Source organism: Coregonus clupeaformis, chromosome 31 (assembly GCF_020615455.1).
Source record: "Coregonus clupeaformis isolate EN_2021a chromosome 31, ASM2061545v1, whole genome shotgun sequence".
Classification (NCBI taxonomy): Eukaryota; Metazoa; Chordata; class Actinopteri; order Salmoniformes; family Salmonidae; genus Coregonus; species Coregonus clupeaformis.
Window position 1 is genome coordinate 17,343,773 of NC_059222.1, and position 20,249 is coordinate 17,364,021.

At 48.4% G+C, this 20,249-nt stretch overlaps 1 protein-coding gene across 2 annotated transcripts in view; it reads left to right on the forward strand.

The window, feature by feature from the left end:
• Positions 1-18,990, forward strand: part of LOC121547664 (endothelial PAS domain-containing protein 1-like) — a 61,770-nt gene extending 42,780 nt beyond the window's left edge. For both annotated transcript variants that reach the window (XM_041859035.2, XM_041859036.2), the window contains exons 3-16: positions 2,657-2,805; positions 3,456-3,540; positions 4,992-5,104; positions 5,331-5,533; positions 9,728-9,834; positions 14,324-14,471; positions 14,806-15,005; positions 15,601-15,818; positions 16,335-16,448; positions 16,961-17,439; positions 17,560-17,656; positions 17,825-17,927; positions 18,050-18,217; positions 18,579-18,990. In XM_041859035.2, coding sequence (XP_041714969.1) covers positions 2,657-2,805; positions 3,456-3,540; positions 4,992-5,104; positions 5,331-5,533; positions 9,728-9,834; positions 14,324-14,471; positions 14,806-15,005; positions 15,601-15,818; positions 16,335-16,448; positions 16,961-17,439; positions 17,560-17,656; positions 17,825-17,927; positions 18,050-18,217; positions 18,579-18,730 — 2,336 coding nt within the window. In that variant the 3' untranslated portion in view covers positions 18,731-18,990. The remainder of the gene's footprint in view (positions 1-2,656; positions 2,806-3,455; positions 3,541-4,991; positions 5,105-5,330; positions 5,534-9,727; positions 9,835-14,323; positions 14,472-14,805; positions 15,006-15,600; positions 15,819-16,334; positions 16,449-16,960; positions 17,440-17,559; positions 17,657-17,824; positions 17,928-18,049; positions 18,218-18,578) is intronic.
• Positions 18,991-20,249: the final 1,259 nt, after the last annotated feature.

The following is a 20,249-nucleotide window of genomic DNA, read 5'->3' on the forward strand; positions in this document are numbered from 1 at the left end:
CCGGCCTGTTCCTGCTCCACGCACCAGGGATACGGTGCGCCGCCAGCCCGGCCCGGCCTGTTCCGCCACCCGCACCAGGGAGACGGTGCGCGTCGCCAGCCCAGCCCGGCCTGTTCCTGCTCTCCGCACTAGGCCTTATGTGCGTCCCCAGGGCCAAGCATGCCCTGTTGCTGCTTCCCGCACTAGCCCTGAGATGCGTGTCCTCAGCCCGGTACCTCCAGTTCCGGCACCACGCATCAGGCCTACGGTGCGTCCCCCAGGGCCAAGCATGCCCTGTTGCTTCTCCCCGCACTAGCCCTGAGATGCGTGTCCTCAGCCCGGTACCTCCAGTTCCGGCACCACGCACCAGGCCTACGGTGCGCCTCAGACGGCCAGAGTCTGCCGTCTGCCTAACGGGCCTGAACTGTCCGTCTGCCCAACGCCGTCTGAACTGCCCGTCTGCCCAACGGCGCCTGAACTGTCCGTCTGCCCAACGCCGTCTGAACTGCCCGTCTGCCCAACGGGCGCCTGAACTGCCCGTCTGCCCAACGCCGTCTGAACTGTCCGTCTGCCCAACGCCGTCTGAACTGCCCGTCTGTACTGAGCCTGCAAAGCCGCCCGTCTGCCATGAGCCTTCAGAGCCGCCCGCCAGACCGGAGCGCTAGAGCTCTCCGCCGGACAGGATCAGCCAGAGCCTTCCGCCAGACAGGATCAGCCAGAGCCTTCCGCCAGACAGGATCAGCCAGAGCCTTCCGCCAGACAGGAGCCAGAGCCGTCCGCCAGACAGGATCAGCCAGAGCCTTCCGCCAGACAGGATCAGCCAGAGCCTTCCGCCAGACAGGGATCAGCCAGAGCCTTCCGCCAGCCAGGATCCGCCAGAGCCGTCCAGCCGGGATCCGCCAGCCAGCCAGGATCCGCCAGAGCCAGCCAGCCAGGATCCGCCATTTAGTCCGGTACTGCCCCTTAGCCCGGTGCTGTCCCTTATCCTGGTGCTGCCCCTTATCCTGGTGCTGTCCCTTATCCTGGTGCTGCCCCTTAGTCCGGTGCTGCCCCTTAGTCCGGTGCTGCCCCTTAGTCCGGTGCTGCCCCTGAGTCCGGTACTGCCCCTTAGCCCGGTGCTGCCCCTTAGTCCGGTGCTGCCCCTGAGTCCGGTGCTGCCTCTTAGTCCAGTGCTGCCCCTTAATCCTGTGGGGGTTTAGTTGGGGGGGTGGTCAGTTGGAGGAGGCTACGTAAGCAGGTAGTGACTATGGTGGGGTGGGGACCACGACCAGTGCCAGAGCCGCCACCATGGACAGACGCCCACCCAGACCCTCCCCTAGACTGTATGCTGGTGCGCCCGGAGTTCGCACCTTTAGGGGGTACTGTGACACTCTGGCTCTATGGACTTTTATTTTGAGCCAGGGTTGTTATTTTTCTGTTGGGTGTATTTCTATGTTTGCTTTTCTGTTGGGTTGGTTTCTATGTTTGGTCATTGACTCCCAATCGGAGGTAACGAGTGTCAGCTGTCGGCTCGTTATCTCTGATTGGGAGCCATATTTAAACTGTTGTGTTTCACTGTGTGTTTGTGGGTTTTTGTTCCATGTTTCTGTCAGTGTTACAGAGGACTTCACTATCGTCATTTGTTGTTTTCGTGGTTGCTTTATTAAATAAAGTCATCATGTTCACTCCACGCGCGGCGTATTGGTCCGCTTCTTCAGACGATCGTGACATATGGAAGAGAAATTAACATTCAATTATCTGGCAACAGCTCTGGTTGACACTCCTGCAGTCAGCATGCCAATTGCACACTCCCTCAAAACTTGAGACATCTGTGGATTTGTGTTGTGTGACAAAACTGCACATTTTAGAGTGGCCTTTTATTGGCCCCAGCACAAGGTGCACCTGTGTAATGATCATGCTGTTTAATCAGCTTCTTGATATGCCACACCTGTCAGGTGGATGGATTATCTTGGCAAATGATAAATGCTCACTAACAGGGATGTAAACAAATTTGTGTACAAAATTAAACGAGGGCATTGCGTTCATCCACCTCTGGCCTGCTGGCTCCCCTTCCTCTGCGGAAGCATAGTTCCCGCTCAGCCCAGTCAAAACTGTTCGCTGCTCTGGCACCCCAATGGTGGAACAAGCTCCCTCACGACGCCAGGACAGCGGAGTCACTCACCACCTTCCGGAGACATTTGAAACCCCACCTCTTTAAAGAATACCTGGGATAGGATAAAGTAATCCTTCTACCCCCCCCCCCAAAAAAAAATAATAATAATAAAAATAAAAAAAAAATTGTAAAGTGGTTATCCCACTGGCTATAGGGTGAATGCACCAATTTGTAAGTCGCTCTGGATAAGAGCGTCTGCTAAATGACGTAAATGTGCCCTTGAGCAAGGCACTTAACCCTAATTGTTCCTGTAAGTCGCTCTGGATAAGAGCGTCTGCTAAATGACTAAAATGTAAAATGTAAATGTAATAAGCTTTTTGTGCATATGGAACATTTCAGGGATCTTTTATTTCAGCTCATTAAACATATAAAGTATTTTGTCTGTAATGTATTTTCTGTTATGTGTCGGACCCCAGTAAGACTAGCTGTCGCCATTCACAAGACAAACTTGTGCCGCACACACACACACACACACACACACAGTTATATAATGTTGCACATCTGACGTGTGTGTTTTTCCCAAAGGCTGCCCAAACAGTGCAGAGACAGAGGAGGACAGACAGATGGACAGTATGTATTTGAAGTCACTGGAGGGGTTTGTCACCGTGGTTACATCAGACGGCGACATGATCTTCCTCTCAGAAAACATCAACAAGTTCATGGGCTTAACACAGGTGAGCAGAAACATTACATGATTGAAACATGTAATCATACATAATCTGGTTGTTTGTTATGTACAATACATCCAGTACTCTCTCCCTGGAGACAGGCAGACAGACAGGCAGACAGGCAGAAAGACAGGCAGAAAGACAGGCAGAAAGACAGACAGAAAGACAGACAGAAAGACAGACAGACAGACAGACAGACAGACAGACAGACAAGCAGAAAGACACAGACAGACAAACAGACAAGCAGAAAGACACAGACAGACAGGAAGGCAGACAGACAGACAGACAGACAGACACAGACAGGAAGGCAGACAGACAGAGACAGGCTGTAGCTGGTGATGTCTCTCATAGCTGTGTGAAATGTTAGCCCTGTCAGAGGCTTGTTTGGCACTACCTAGCTATGTAGGTCAGAAGGCCAACCCTCAATCACTTCTCACACTATCAGTTTCACCTACTATATTACTTACTGCATGTCTCTCTTATAACCAATGCTCTCAGAGAGCAAGAGTCTTCATAACCTCTTTACCGTGACTGAATGCTGAATGCAGGTGTTACTAGTCTCTTTGGCTCAGCTGAAGTGGTGTTATCACAATGTAACAAAGGGTTGTCACTGTCTGTGCCCTTGCTGACGTGATACCATATGTGTGTCTCTACAGGTAGAGTTGACTGGACAAAGCATCTTTGACTTCACCCACCCCTGCGACCACGACGAGATTCGCGAGAACCTGAGTCTGAAAAATGGTACGCGTTCACTCTGTTCAAGTGTGTCGTAACTGTCGTTTAACTAACACGTGAACATACGGAAACATGCAGAGACCACATGTCTGCACATAGTGTAGAGTACATGGAATCTATAGTTTGCCAACAGAGAGATAGAAAAGTGTGCATGTGCATGGTGAATGTGTGCTGGGACATAGACTGATAAAATAAAATAAAATAAAATTGTATTTGCCACATGCGCCGAATACAAGAGGTGTAGACATTACAATGAAATGCTTACTTACAAGCCCTTAAACAACAATGCGGTTTTTAAGTCAAAAATAGATTATAATAATTAAAGAGCAGCAGTAAAATAAAATAGCAGTAGGGAGGCTATATACAGGGGGTACCGGTACAGAGTCAATGTGCGTCAATACGAGAGGAGGAGAAGAAGAAGAGAGGCAGGATGGAATGCCATACTGTCTCTGGGTGGACACACACACGCACACACTGTTCTCTATAGTAGCCTATTGTGTTAAGAAGAAGTTGTAAAATTGCACACAATGAATAGTTAACATAACTTCAGGTTCCAGGCTATAAACACTACTCCACTACCCTATGAACACTTGCTGTTGGACAATAAACAGCTATATAATTACGTAATAACACTAAAATAACAGCTATCTCGGCCATGGCTTGTGTGCTATGCCTAGAGAAAATACTGTAATGATGGTAGAAATAATATTCTGGACACACTGGCTCTTTCCCTGCGTCTCTCTCCCCAGTTCTCCTCTAATCTCTCCAGTGTTCGGCTGTTCTGTTTTTGTTGTTATTGAATCCATTTACTCTCGCTCTGGGGTGGGCCACACCATGGTGATCAGACCAGAGGCCTAGTAGGCCGACTCCTAGGGCCCCTTCCTGGGACTGTTGACAGAGGGGGGGGGCTACAGGGGGCCAGATAAGGGTGGAAAGGTTGGTGGATGAGCGGGCGCTGCTGTTGTGTCCACACGCACTGCAAGCCATGCCAGGCCTTTCCCTGGCACCACCGCCCCTCATGGCGCCCCCCTTTAACAGTCCTTATCAGCTATATCCACAAATCTCTGCCTTGCACCACGGCTACCGGCCAGTGTCTGAGGAACGTCACCCAGGGCTGAACTCTGACCTTGTGGTGTAACAGCTTGGCTGCAGCCACACTGTGGCGAATGTGCTACAATGTAGTGATGATGTCACCACTAACAGCCTTCACGATCAGCTCTTTTGGACTAAGTTTCTGCTCCAGGTATGCAGGGGAATATTCTAGAAACACAGGACAGAGTCCTTTGTGTGTGTGCTTGTGTGCACGTTGGTGGTATAGAGAGGAGTGTAAAGAAACCGAAACCTTGACCTCACACAAAAACTTTAATCTCACAAGCATGTGATTGGAAAATTAAGGTGAAAATGATACATTCTTGAATGCTAACCCTCAATATCTATCTGTGTATGTTTCTTCACAGGCACTGGGAAGAAGGGAAAAGCCTTGAGCACTGAGAGAGACTTCTTCATGAGGATGAAGTGCACAGTGACAAACCGTGGACGCACTGTCAACCTGAAATCAGCTAGCTGGAAGGTGAGTACATGGAACTAACAGAAGATGCCAAGATCACTGCCATCACTACTCATGAACAACACATGTTGTTTATTTTTTATTGTAAACCATTTTTTGTGTTGTTTATTAAGAATAGGACCGTACTGTATAATTGAGATGATATCCTGAGGCGTGACATCAGATGTTGCATCTAATCGTTTTTGTATAGAATATTATTGATATATGTGTGTCTCATCTGCTTTCCTAGGTTCTGCATTGCACTGGCCACCTGAAGGTGTACAACAGCTGTGCCCCTCATGTGCTGTGTGGGTTCAAGGAGCCTCCTCTCACCTGCCTGGTGATGATGTGTGAACCCATCCCCCACCCCTCCAACATTGACACGCCCCTGGACAGCAAGACTTTCCTGAGTCGCCACAGTATGGACATGAAGTTCACCTACTGCGACGACAGGTAACACACACTGTCAGATACATACACTCACACACTGTCAGATACACACACTCACACACTGTCAGATACATACACTCACACACTGTCAGATACACACACTCACACACTGTCAGATACACACACTCACACACTGTCAGATACACACACTCACACACTATCAGATACACACTCACTCACACACTATCAGATACACACTCACACACACTCCCAGCAGGGACACAAAGTTCACTTCCAGTACTATAACAACAGGGAACACACACACAAACCATCTCACATACTCACACACAGGCATACACTCACTCTCTCTATATATATAGTCACAGACTCGTATACATAATCATACATAAAGTATGTACGCATTTCATTCTCATACATACAGTACAAACTCACACATACACACACATTTCAAGTGTAGATGCTGGGCAAGAGAAGCAGCAGCTGCAGTGACTGGTAAAACTCAAAATCAAGTGCTGTCACTGAACGACAAATTATGCAAACATACACAAACACACACAAGCATGCAAACAGGCTGGTGATAATGATCTGCTGACTGAAGGAGTTTGATTTGGCAGGACCAGAGAGGAAAAACCATTAAGAATGACATGTAAATACGCCTCTCGCACTGCCTCGTCAATAAGCGCCAGAGGTTACCCACAACATGTTCTCAGGGCGTTTCACACAAAGAGAGCGCTATGCGCCTATCACCACGCCAACCACGGCAGCATGTCACCTGTGACAAGTCCAAGTCCTACCGTCATGTTGCTGTGATGATCAATGTCCCATTTAGGAGTGTCTGCTGTTCCCTCTGGGCCAACTGCGTCACGGACAGAGCAGCCATCTTAGAGCCAAAACTGGTCTCATCGGCAGAGAAAAACATTCCATCCTCCTCGCTGCTTGAAACCACACCGGTCAGGTTCGGCAGTAATCTGATCAAGCGCTCGTGCAAAGACAAAATATTCATTTTGAGAACAGTGGGTACCTTCCTGCGAACAAGAGGCCCGTTTTACTTTTCTAGCATTTTGTTAAATGTAATCATTGCACAAATCGTCTCCAATTACGCAAATGAGGTGAGGGCCCATGATGCCTGGCGCACGTCATTATGCTCATTAGTGGTCCTGGTCGGTGCTCCCACCTGGCACGCCACGAGTTGCTTTTGGATGGCGAGGAGGAGGGCTGGAAAGAAGAGAAAGAACTTCAACATTCAAAACTTTCCGTCTTGCTTGGGTCTCAGCATATTTTGACCCGTTGCACCTGCAAGGCTAAGAGAAAAGCTTCATGATTGAGGCTACTTGGCCCATAAGTTTGCAATCATCATTGTGCCTATTTCAACATGGAAACTACGTATTAATCCAGGGTCTGCATCATATAATAAGTACCTATGATTGAGGTCCACCAGCTGTTTTGCTTACTCAGTTACCTAAATGCATTTCAGCATTGGTGCTTTCATTGGGATTGACTAACAGCCCAGATTCTCAGAGTCTTGACCTGTAAAAACACAAACCAATCCCCCATCATCTGTCTGAAGATTATGCAGGCATCATTGGGAGAGTTTAGAGCTCTACTGTACTTAACACCCAAACCCACATCACTCAGATAAAAACACTAATCACTCAATCACATAAACAACACAACCTATGTGTGGGTGTGAGGCAGTGAGGATGGACACTTATCTGTGCTTCTGCTTGGCTGACTGGTTGGCTGACTGGTTGGCTGGCTGGCTGGCTGGCTGGCTGGCGGACTGGCTGGCTGACTGACTGGCTAGCTGTCTCGCTGACTGGTTGGCTGGCTGGCTGACTGACGCCCCTCTGGTTGCGACTCATCCACAGGAAGTGATTAGTGAAATGGGTTTAGAATAGAGAGGCCTTCAAAGATCCCTCCTCCCCCTCCCCCTACCCCTCCCCTACCCCTTCCTCCCTCCTCCTCCCTCCTCCTCCCCCCTCCTCCCTCCATCACAAACCCTCCGGGTGCAGCTGTCAGGGGTTACATAACAACAGGACAAGAGCCCAGGACCACTAAGAGAGGGCCTTTGTCTAACACACTGAGTGTACAAAACATTAGGAACACCTTCCTAATATTGAGTTGCACCCCCTTTTGCCCTCAGAACAGACTCTACAAGGTGTCGAAAGCATTCCACAGGGATTCTGGCCCATGTTGACTCCAATGCTTCCCACGGTTGTGTCAAGTTGGCTGGATGTCCTTTGGGTGGTGGACCATTCTTGATACACACGGGAAACTGTTGAGTGTGAAAAACCCAGCAGCGTTGCTGGTCTTGACACACTCAAACCTGTGCGCCTGGCATCTACTATCATACCCCGTTCAAAGGCACTTAAATATTTTGTATTGCCCATTCACCCTCTGAATGGCATACATACATACACAATCCATGTCTCGAGGCTTAAAAATCCTTCTTTAACCTGTCTCCTCCCCTTCATCTACACTGATTGAAGTGGATTTAACAGGTGACATCAACAAGGGATCATAGCTTTCACCTAGATTCACCTGGTCAGTCTATGTCATGGAAAGAGCAGGTGTTCCTAATGTTTTGTACACTCAGTGTAATCCCCACAAGCCTTGTAATATATGCCATTTAGCTGACACTTTTATCCAAATCAACTTACAGTCATCTGTGCATACATTTTGCGTATGGGTGGTCCCGGGAATCTAACCCACTATCCTGACGTTGCAAGCGCCATGTTCTACCAAGCTGTAGGACCTTGTAGATAAGTAACCTGAGTGCAGTGACTCAAAACCACTAGATTAGACAAGGAGGTACAGTTCTCCTACAGTACAGGGAAATACTGAAGTTTGGTGGAACCACCATGTCGATGACCTATAACCTCCACAATCGAGCTCTTGGAATCCGATATCAGAATTCCCAATGCTTAAACTCCATTTCCCAAAATATTAATGGAATGGAACGTCCCCTGCCCCACAGCAATCAATGGGCCATAACGATCTAGTATTCCCATGCACATTGACCATTCCCCACTTATCGGATCCTTACTCCTGCTGTGGTAGAGGAGACAGAGGACAGTAGAACATGGGAAATAGAGAGTGAGAAAAAGAGAGTGAGACAGTTTGGCTCGAACAGAACATCACGTTTGGCCCAGACAGCTCAAATTAAAAGGATTATGGGTATAACAATTAGCGCTTAACAGATCAGGTCACAAGAGAGTAGAGAGACTTTATGTCAGAGGTGAGAGTTCAGTTGTGTATGAAAGAGAGGGTTTTTCCACCAGAGCTCTGCCTGGAGAGAGAGAGAAGGTTTCTCTCCTATTTCACAAAATCAAGGAGGTCTTATCTGCTGCCAAAAGGCCTGTAAGAGTAGAAATATGCCATGCTCTTTCGGGACTTTACTAAATATATATTTTAATCAGAGGTTAATCAATTGCACATGATGCTCTCAATGTGTTTGAGGGTGAGAAGTTAAATATTTATACGTGTGTCGGGGAAGGGGGAATTGGAGAGCAACTGTTTAAATTGTGCAGTATTAGCAATAGTACAAGTCAAGTAGCAGAAGTCGTGATGTGTGTGAATGTATATCAGCTGGCTGCTGGGGGGAGGACGGCTCATAATAATGGCTGGAGCTGCGTGAATGGAATGGCATCAAACTTATTCTGCTCCAGCCCTTACCACGAGCCCGTCCTCCCCAATTAAGGTGTCACCAACCTCCAGTGATGTATATGTGTGTGAGTAATTTAACTACATTTTGCAGTAGCTTGATGGTAGTTGAACTAAATTCAAATACGGTAGGTAACTACTGGAAATACACACTACTTTATTTGCAAAAATAAAATAAAGTAGGCAATCATTTTCTTTCTTTTTCGGCATCAGATATACCTAATTCTCACTTAAACATTGTTTTTGTGTTTAATAGGCTAAATTACACATTCTGTTAACATCTGACTCCAGAGTGATCTGTTCTTGCAATTTTTAGTCTGACATTTCAGATAAAATACATTATAATTTATCACTAAGTAGTTGTGATGTAGATAACTACTTTTTCAAAGTAACTTTAGTTAAGTAAAGGGTAGCTTTACTGTAGCATAACTGTATTTTCAGAGTAGTTTCTCCAACACTGTGTATGCGTGCATGTGTGTGTGAATGTGTGCAAGAGGCAGAGAGAGACAAATAGAGGAGGATAAAGAGAGACAGAACAGTGTTAACGGGTGGCTGTATTTCTGTGTGTTGCAGAGTCACTGAGCTGATGGGCTACAGTCCTGAAGATCTGCTGGGCCGCTCTGTCTATGAGTTCTACCACGCTCTGGACTCTGACAGTGTCACCAAGAGCCACCAGAACCGTGAGTGTCCACACTAAAACTGACTACACTGAAAAGGCATCCACATGCTTCCCAGCTGAAACATTTTGAGTTTGTGCATATATTATGATGACATTTCGTGATGTTTTTGTTAGTTTTGGACTTCGGTAAGGGTTTTTTCGGCTGTTGGGCACACACTTATTTTTTTCAAGGCCAGCCGAAGTTCTGGAGCCGAAGTCTACGCCCCTTCGCCGTAATTGGTCAACTGTAGGGATTCTTAAATAAAGTCTTTGTCGCCATTCAACGTGAGACGATTCGTTTTCATGCACATTTTTTTATAGAGAAATACTGCACCAAACATCTTAGTTAGATGTAAAATTATGCGACTAAGATCTCCTCTGCAAAAAAAACGTCAAAATTAATGAACGATTTCTTGATTTATCTTAGATTAATTCTGACTATTTTGAGGAAGTGTATACTGGCTACGTCTTCTCAAAATCGACAAACAGTACTATTGCGCTTTTTTCTCGTTTATCAAGCAAAGGCCTTTTATTAAGGGAGTATGCGAGCACAGTCGTTAGGTTAGCCGCCAGCCGAACTGAAGCGTGCTGACTCCTTAACTCAGGGATGGCAAAGGGACTTGTTCCTCTTGACTCAAAGCCTGACAACAGATAGAAAGATTTAGAAATGTTGGGGAATGTCTCATCCACCTGTTGATGACCTTATATGTCCTCTTCACTCCATGGTAAAGCTCTGTATGAACCTCAGCTAGCAACACACACATTAACACACACACACACACACACATATTAACACACACGTACACACGTGCACATGCACGCATACACACACACACACATTATACCCCCTGTTCTGTTGTGAAAAAGCAGTCTCTTAGCCCTAGGCCCATACTCAATGAATTACTCCTACATAGGGACTCTAATAGCCACAACATGTGAGCCTGCTAAAAAATAGTGAGAGAGTGAGAGTGAGAGAGAGTGAGAGTGAGAGTGAGAGTGAGAGTGAGAGTGAGAGTGAGAGTGAGTGAGAGAGAGTGAGAGAGAGTGAGAGAGAGTGAGAGAGAGTGAGAGAGAGTGAGAGAGAGTGAGAGAGAGTGAGAGAGAGTGAGAGTGAGTGAGTGAGTGAGTGAGTGAGAGAGTGAGAGAGTGAGAGAGTGAGAGAGTGAGAGAGTGAGAGAGTGAGAGAGTGAGAGAGTGAGAGAGTGAGGAGAGAGTGAGAGAGTGAGAGAGTGAGAGAGAGGTGAGAGTGTAGAGAGAGAGAGAGAGAGAGAGAGAGAGAGAGAGAGAGAGAGAGAGAGAGAGAGAGAGAGAATCTAGCAGAACTGGTTCTTAGAGAACTGGGCTGGAGGGTCGAGTCTTAGATGCTGCGGCCTGGTTCCCAAGCTCTCCGATGTCACTGGTGTGGGAGGGAACAAGACACAAGGCTTTACAGTAACAGTGCACTTCCTTTCTGTCCACCTCACCCTCCCTCTGGCCCTTTTCTCCTTCTCTGTTTAGTGTACAGTTGAAGTCGAAAATTTACATATACTTAGGTTGGAGTCATTAAAACTTGTTTTTCAACCACTCCACAAATGTCTTGTTAACAAACTATAGTTTTGGCAAGTTAGTTAGGACATCTACTTTGTGCATGACACAAGTAATTTTTCCAATAATTGTTTACAGACAGATTATTTCACTTATAATTCACTGTATTACAATTCCAGTGGGTCAGAAGTTTACATACACTAAGTTGACTATGCCTTTAAACAGCTTGGAAAATTACAGAAAATGATGTCATGGCTTTAGAAGCTTCTGATAGGCTAATTGACATCATTTGAGTCAATTGGAGGTGTACCTGTGGATGTATTTCAAGGCCTACCTTCAAACTCAGGGCCTCTTTGCTTGACATCATGGGAAAATCAAAAGAAATCAGCCAAGACCTCCACAAGTCTGGTTCATCCTTGGGAGCAATTTCCAAACGCCTGAAGGTACCACGTTCATCTGTACAAACAATAGTACGCAAGTATAAACACCATGGGACCACACAGCCGTCAAACCGCTCAGGAAGGAGATGTGTTCTGTCTCCTAGAGATGAACGTACTTTGGTGTGAAAAGTGCAAATCGATCCCAGAACAACAGCAAAGGACCTTGTGAAGATGGTGGAGGAAACAGGTACAAAAGTATCTATATCCACAGTAAAACAAGTCCTATATCGACATAACCTGAAAGGCCGCTCAGCAAGGAAGAAGCCACTGCTCCAAAACCGCCATTAAAAAGCCAAACTACACATGGAGACAAAGATCGTACTTTTTGGAGAAATGTCTTCTGGTCTGATGAAACAAAAATAGAACTGCTTGGCCATAATGACCATCGTTATGTTTGGAGGAAAAAGGGGGTCAAGCCGAAGAACACCATCCCAACCATGAAGCACAGGGGTGGCAGCATCATGCTGTGGGGGTGCTTTGCTGCAGGAGGGACTGGTGCACTTCACAAAATAGATGGCATCATGAGGAAGGAAAATTATGTGGATATACTGAAGCAACATCTCAAGACATCAGTCAGGAAGTTAAAGCTTGGTCGCAAATGGGTCTTCCAAATGGACAATGACCCCAAGCATACTTCCAAAGTTGTGGCAAAATGGCTTAAGGACAACAAAGTCAAGGTATTAGAGTGGCCATCACAAAGCCCTGACCTCAATCCTATAGAAAATGTGTGGGCAGAACTGAAAAAGCGTGTGCGAGCAAGGAGGCCTACAAACCTGACTCAGTTATACCAGCTCTGTCAGGAGGAATGGGCCAAAGTTCACCCAACTTATTGTGGGAAGCTTGTGGAAGGCTACCCGAAACATTTGACCCAAGTTAAACAATTTAAAGGCAATGCTACCAAATACTAATTGAGTGTATGTAAACTTCTGACTCACTGGGAATGTGATGAAAGAAATAAAAGCTGAAATAAATAATTATCTCTACTATTATTCTGACATTTCACATTCTTAAAATAAAGTGGTGATCCTAACTGACCTAAGACAGGGAATTTTTACTAGGATTAAATGTCAGGAATTGTGAAAAACTGAGTTTAAATGTATTTGGCTAAGGTGTATGTAAACTTCCGACTTCAACTGTACATGTATTGATTTTACCAGCCCAGAGATGAAACCCAATCCATGTCGACGTCCAGCAGCTTCTCTAACACAGAGATCAACCCACAGCCCTCCTCACACACAACACCCTCACATCACATCTAAACCCCACTAGGCCCCTCTCTCTCTCAGCCAAATTACATTTCAGATGCATGTGTGAGTTATGACTATAATTCAAAACAGGCCTTATTACATTAGTGAGGCTCTGTGGACCTGGGCCGGTATTAAGATGTCTTCAATCCCATTAGGGCTGACCTGTGACGAGGGAGATAAGAGGAGCGCAGGGCGTCTGTGGTGACAGGGGACCAGGTGTCCCACATTGCCCCTGTAATGAGGCCCTCCAGTGGGATGGCTTCTGTCCCCTAGTGACATTTACACATCATTAAAAGCCTCTCTCTGTAACAGGAGAGAGGGGAAAAATAGAGAAAAACAAGTCAGGGTCTGGATTGTGTTGTTCGCTGAAAGCAAATCTACCTGGAGCAGGGACAGTTCTGTGGGCTTGTGTGGTGGTGGTGGTGGGTGTGTGTGTGTGTATATACCCCTCTGTGTTTGTGTGTGTTTGTTTACGTCCTAGTAGTGGTAGCTCTACTCTCAACACATCAAGTGAGCTCCAAGCTCCTTGTTGCAGTCTATGAAACCGCATCCATCTATCAGTGGTGTGCTTAGCCCCAGCAGACTGAATAAACTGGGCAGCCAGCCTCCTCCTCCAGAGAATAGCCTCTCTATGTGGCCCCCTTTCCGGCCCAGAGACACAGACGGCCAGGCTGGGCCGGGTCTCTGCGGCAACGTGACTGGCCAATAGAGCAGCAAATGCTCTGGTCTGTATTTACTCGCTCTAATCCTGCCCTAGGATGAACCCTACGACCCCGGGCCTGCTCCTTTCCCACGCCAGTCCTGGGCCTGGGCCAACCCACACTGAGGACAGCAGCTAGGCCATCCCCTCCTCTCCTCTCCCCTGCTCTATCTCTCTATCTCTCCTCACCCCTTCCACTGATACTTCTCTATCTCTCTATCTCTCTCTCCTCACCCCTACATTTCTCTCCTCTTCACCCTCTTTCTTAGTGTTACCCTGGCCTGAATCTCTCTCCTCTTCACCCTCTTTCTTAGTGTTACCCTGGCCTGAATCTCTCTCCTCTTCACCCTCTTTCTTAGTGTTACCCTGGCCTGAATCTCTCTCCTCTTCACCCTCTTTCTTAGTGTTACCCTGGCCTGAATCTCTCTCCTCTTCACCCTCTTTCTTAGTGTTACCCTGGCCTGAATCTCTATCCTCTTTACTCTGCTATTTGCTCTCCTCTTTTTACCTCCATCCAGCTAATTTTATTAGTTTTATACTGACTCTCTTTCTCTCTCTCTCTCTCTCTCTCTCTCTCTCTCTTGCTCTCTCTCTGTACAGTGTGCAGTAAAGGTCAGGCAGTGAGTGGACAGTATCGTATGCTGGCCAAACATGGAGGCTACGTGTGGGTTGAGACCCAGGGCACAGTCATCTACAACAGCCGGAACTCCCAGCCGCAGTGCATCGTTTGTGTCAACTACGTCCTCAGGTAGGGTCACAGGTCAAGCAACAAGCAGAAACAGAACATAGGGCCCATTAATCTGAGTTTCCCAGACTCTTATTAAGCCTACTCCTGGATGAAATAGATGTTTGTTCACTAGAGATCCTCTATTGAAAGTAGTTTTTAGTCCAGGACTAGGCTTAACCTGTGTTCAGGAAACTGGCCCATAGTGTACAACATTGGGGGGAGGAAATGATTGTGGAAGGCTGCTGGTTCAAATGTGAGATTACAGTAGGACAGTAGTTTAATTTTAGTCGTAAAATCTGGCGGTAACATAACACATTCCTGAGGTATCCCTCTGTCTCTTTGTGTGTTTTTTTAGTGACGTGGAGAACAAGTCCATGATCTTCTCCATGGACCAGACTGAGTCTCTGTTCAAGCCCCACCACATGAACAGCTTCTTCATACAGAGTGGTGCCGTGGAGCCCATCAAGACCCTGTTCACCAAACTCAAAGAGGAGCCAGAGGACCTTGCTCAGCTGGCCCCCACACCTGGAGATGCCATCATCGCCCTTGACTTTGGTCAGAAAACTCCCCAATATCTCCCATTCTACTTTAGATGTCTCCCTAACCATATCAATATCTTCCATTCTACTGTCCATTTCCCCCTAACCATACCCAAATCATCCCATTACTACAATACATCTCCCCAAAGCCATGCTACATGTCACAGGATATGGTAGAAGTTAAGCATGTACTTATAGTTACGCCATCTCTAAAGTCGTCCCCAGGCTCCAATTGCTGGCGCATAAAGTACATCTATGTGAAAACTATTTCTAAGATGCATACTTTCAGATTTTCCGAACTCACTTCCTTGTTTAAATCACTTGCGCTGCTCACGCTTTTAAGTCCACAATGTAGGAGGGAGGTTCTATGGGTTATGCTAGATGGTGATGGACTAAGGGATCAGACAATTACAAACAGCGGTTGTTTCGTCCGCTCCTGTCATAGACTTCCAGTCAAGTCCCATTCTGAGGCGCTGTGAAACCAGACGGTTCTACAGAGAGACAGCCGGCTGGTAGACGAGATTACACCATCTTTCATTTAAGGTAATGGCCTAAGTTCTATGAAAACAGGAAAACTAACCATGTACTGTTTATATGATTGTGTCCTACAGGAAGGCCACCGTTTGAGGAGCCTCATCCTCCTCTCTACCCCAAGATGTCTCCCATGCCCCCTCCGGCCCCCCAGGGCTGGGGCAGTGATGCCCACAAGCCCTGCCCAGCAGGAGACATGTCCAACCACATGGCTGCCACCTTCTCAGTGCCCCCGAACCCCACACCAGGCAGCGCCACCCCCAGCACCTCTCCCCCTAGCCTGAGCAGTTGTTCCACGGTATGTAGCTACTACTGTCCCTGGTGTCCGTCGTCCCCTGTCCCTTTTTCATTCTTCTATCATTCTTCTGTCATCTACTATTTTATTCACCAATACCACGTCCGCTACCACAATCCTTTGTTACTAGTTTTCCTTCCGCTGCAAATGAATGTGACTTACGGTTTATGTATTGTGTTTTGGTATGCTTGTGTGTGTTCGTGTTTGTGTGTGTAGCCTACGTGTGTATGCGCGTGCGTGTGTGTTTCACGATGTGTGTGTGTGTTTGTCACGATGTGTGCGCTTGTTTGTGTGTGTGCGTTTGTTTGTGTGTGTGTGTGTGTGCATGTGTGATGGAGTGGGCACGGATCCTGGGTGTTTGGTACAGGGGGCAGAGTGTGGTGAGAATGGAGGGGGTGGATGGTTGGAATAAGCAGTGGTCACTAGTTACTCAGGCCTCAATGGAGCTTTTGTCATGTCATGTCCTCTCACTCTCTCTCTCTGTTTTGGTCTCTCTCTCCCTCCTCTCTATGTGTACAGCCCAGCAGCCCAGGGGATTACTATAGCGAGAGAGAGAGCGACCTGAAGGTAGAGCTGACTGAGAAGCTCTTTGCTCTGGACACAGAGGGGCCCAAGAGCCCCGGCAGCACCCAGGTCAGTCTCATTGGCACTTCACAGACCCACTACTCAACCAGTGTGCATGAGATGGAGGGTAGACATTATACTAGATTGACATTTATTTAAAGGGTAATTCTGCCACTTTTCAACCTCATATGCATTATCTCCATCACCACATAAAAAAGATAACATAAGGTCCTAAAAAATCTCTGTGACAGGGGGGAGGGTATTTTCTTTCTCCCCATGTCACCGCGAATCTCATAGTGTTCGAAAATCACTGTTCTTTTTGTTTTTAACTTTTTAACTTTATATTTTTTCTACAAAACGTAGAAATGCATCGTTTTAACATATGTAGACACTGATATTGTGCTGGAGATAATGAAAATAAGGTTGAAAAGTGGTGGAGTTGCCCTTTAACACAATTGGTCATGTTTGCCAAAGTGTGCGGTAGGGTTGCGTTCTAGTCTGACTATATTTTGGACACTTTTTGATTTGCAATGTCCTAATGCACTTCAGAAGTTTGATTTGATTTGATGTGACCCTCTCAGTCGGCCCTGAGTGATCTGGACCTGGAGACCCTGGCTCCCTACATCCCCATGGATGGAGAGGACTTCCAACTCCACCCCATCATTACTGAAGAGACCCCTGGAGGCCCCGAGGGGGCCGCTGACCCACTGGGCCACCGCACCACACAGAACGGCTTCAGCAACATCGCCAGCCTCTTCCAGCCCCTGGGATCCCCACAGTCTGCCCACTACCAGCCCGCCAAGTGGGCCCCAGGAGACAAGAGAGGCCCCAACCACAGCGAAATGAGCCCCATGGACTCCAGGCCTACTCTGCCCTACACAGGCCCCACACAGATCCCCCCCTACCACACCCCAGCCAGCACCCCTTTGTCCTCCATGGGTGGACGTCAGAACCTGCAGTGGCCCCCCGATCCCCCGTTACACTACCAACAACAGGTGGACGCCATGGGCGGAAGCCACTCATGTCAGAACATGCCGGTCAACAGGATGCACAAGCAGAGGTACTATAGAGGGCCTTCAGTGTGTCTGTCCTACTGATTGAATTCAGTTCCTGTACTGATGGTTGTTAGAGCTAGAGTTTGTGTACAGAGATGGTTAAGTAATGTGATGCTCTTCTGCAGGTCTATGGAGAACTTTGTCCAGGCCTACAGAGACATGAGTCCTGCCAGAATCGCCATAGCCAACAACTTCAAGCGCTCCTTCACACAAATGGCAGTGGTACGTTTACCCTCTCACTGCTTTATGACCGTAGGCTATGGTGTGTGTATTCAATTTGTGTGTGCTCACTGTTAAATATTCCATGAGAGTTGTATTAGATGCTGAAACTACAGACTGGTTTTGACTAAGTTGTCGACTGTAATGTGTGTCTGTTTTTGTGTTTATCAGGGTGACGCCACCCTCAGTACGCCATCAGAGATTATGTGGAAGAGGATGAGGAATGAAAGCTGTGGCGTCCTGGACAGATCTCTCAGCACCAGCTCACTGGCAGGTACCGTATGGTGGACCACTTTGGACAAAAATACCAAATATCACTTATATTAAAAGGAATAGTAGAGAAAATATAGCAATATTGAACTAATCTTAATATCTCTCTTCCTCTTTCTTTTACAGATAAAGGTATGTGCATACCTGGGGATGTTGACCAATGTCTCAGCCCCCTTCAGCGGCACAGGAAGTCCCAGTATCCAGGATGTGGAAACGGTGCACCCCAAAAACACTTCCCCGAACAGTGGTGCAACTACAGAGAATACCGTATGCTGCCCTCTCCCAAAACAGAGGGTAAGTCTGGCTTTTTTATTTCCATTCTAATGCCACTCCCATGTGTCGTTTGTCATTCAAAAAGATTGACTGGTCAAACCAGTAGCAACCAGTTGGCCAGGTTGTGACCAGGCAAAGAAAATACATTAACGTTCACGTGGGGATTTTGGCAATGATGAAACAACATGTTCAAATCTATTTTTAGACAGGCCCACAATTGATTTGGACAAATGATATCCTTTGTTTTGTAATCACAGTCCTTTTCCATGACTTCGCACCATAGTCAATTAACTGTCCTCCTCAGATGAAGGTTGATTGGCTGTTGCCTCAAAGCCATTTCCTCCCTACTAACGGACTGTCTACATGTTTGTTGTGTGTGTAGGGGTTGCCAGTCGGCTGTTGGGCCCGTCCTTTGAGACCTATTGTCTGCCAGAGCTCACCCGCTACGACTGCGAGGTCAATGTCCCTCTCCAAGGCAACCTGCACCTGCTGCAGGGCAGTGACCTACTGAGAGCCCTGGACCATGCTATCTAGACCCAGCCCTACACCCCCTACTCCCCCACCCTACCCTACCCTCCCCTGGACCATGCTATCTAGACCCAGCCCTACACCCCCTACTCCCCCACCCTACCCTACCCTCCCCTGGACCATGCTACCTAGACCCAGCCCTACACCCCCTACTCCCCCACCCTACCCTACCCTCCCCTGGACCATGCTATCTAGACCCAGCCCTACACCCCCTACTCCCCCACCCTACCCTACCCTCCCCTGGACCATGCTATCTAGACCCAGCCCTACACCCTCTACTCCCCCACCCCACCCTACCCTACCCTCCCCTGGACCATGCTACCTAGACCCAGCCCTACACCCCCTACTCCCCCCACCCTACCCTACCCTCCCCTGGACCATGCTATCTAGACCCAGCCCTACACCCCCTACTCCCCCACCCTACCCTACCCTCCCCTGGACCATGCTACCTAGACCCAGCCCTACACCCCCTACTCCCCCACCCTACCCTACCCTCCCCTGGACCATGCTATCTAGACCCAGCCCTACACCCCCTACTCCCCCACCCTACCCTACCCTCCCCTGGACCATGCTATCTAGACCCAGCCCTACACCCCCTACTCCCCCACCCTACCCTACCCTCCCCTGGACCATGCTATCTAGACCCAGCCCTACACCCCCTACTCCCCCACCCTACCCTACCCTCCCCTGGACCATGCTATCTAGACCCAGCCCTACACCCCCTACTCCCCCACCCTACCCTACCCTCCCCTGGACCATGCTACCTAGACCCAGCCCTACACCCCCTACTCCCCCACCCTACCCTACCCTCCCCTGGACCATGCTATCTAGACCCAGCCCTACACCCCCTACTCCCCCACCCTACCCTACCCTCCCCTGGACCATGCTACCTAGACCCAGCCCTACCACCCTACTCCCCCACCCTACCCTACCCTCCCCTGGACCATGCTATCTAGACCCAGCCCTACACCCCCTACTCCCCCCACCCTACCCTACCCTCCCCTGGACCATGCTATCTAGACCCAGCCCTACACCCCCTACTCCCCCCACCCTACCCTACCCTCCCCTGGACCATGCTACCTAGACCCAGCCCTACACCCCCTACTCCCCCACCCTACCCTACCCTCCCCTGGACCATGCTACCTAGACCCAGCCCTACACCCCCTACTCCCCCACCCTACCCTACCCTCCCCTGGACCATGCTATCTAGACCCAGCCCTACACCCCCTACTCCCCCACCCTACCCTACCCTCCCCTGGACCATGCTATCTAGACCCAGCCCTACACCCCCCTACTCCCCCCACCCTACCCTACCCTCCCCTGGACCATGCTACCTAGACCCAGCCCTACACCCCCCTACTCCCCCACCCTAACCTACCCTCCCCTGGACCATGTTATCTAGACCCAGCCCCTACACCCCCTACTCCCCCCACCCTACCCTACCCTCCCCTGGACCATGCTATCTAGACCCAGCCCTACACCCCCTACTCCCCCACCCTACCCTACCCTCCCCTGGACCATGCTA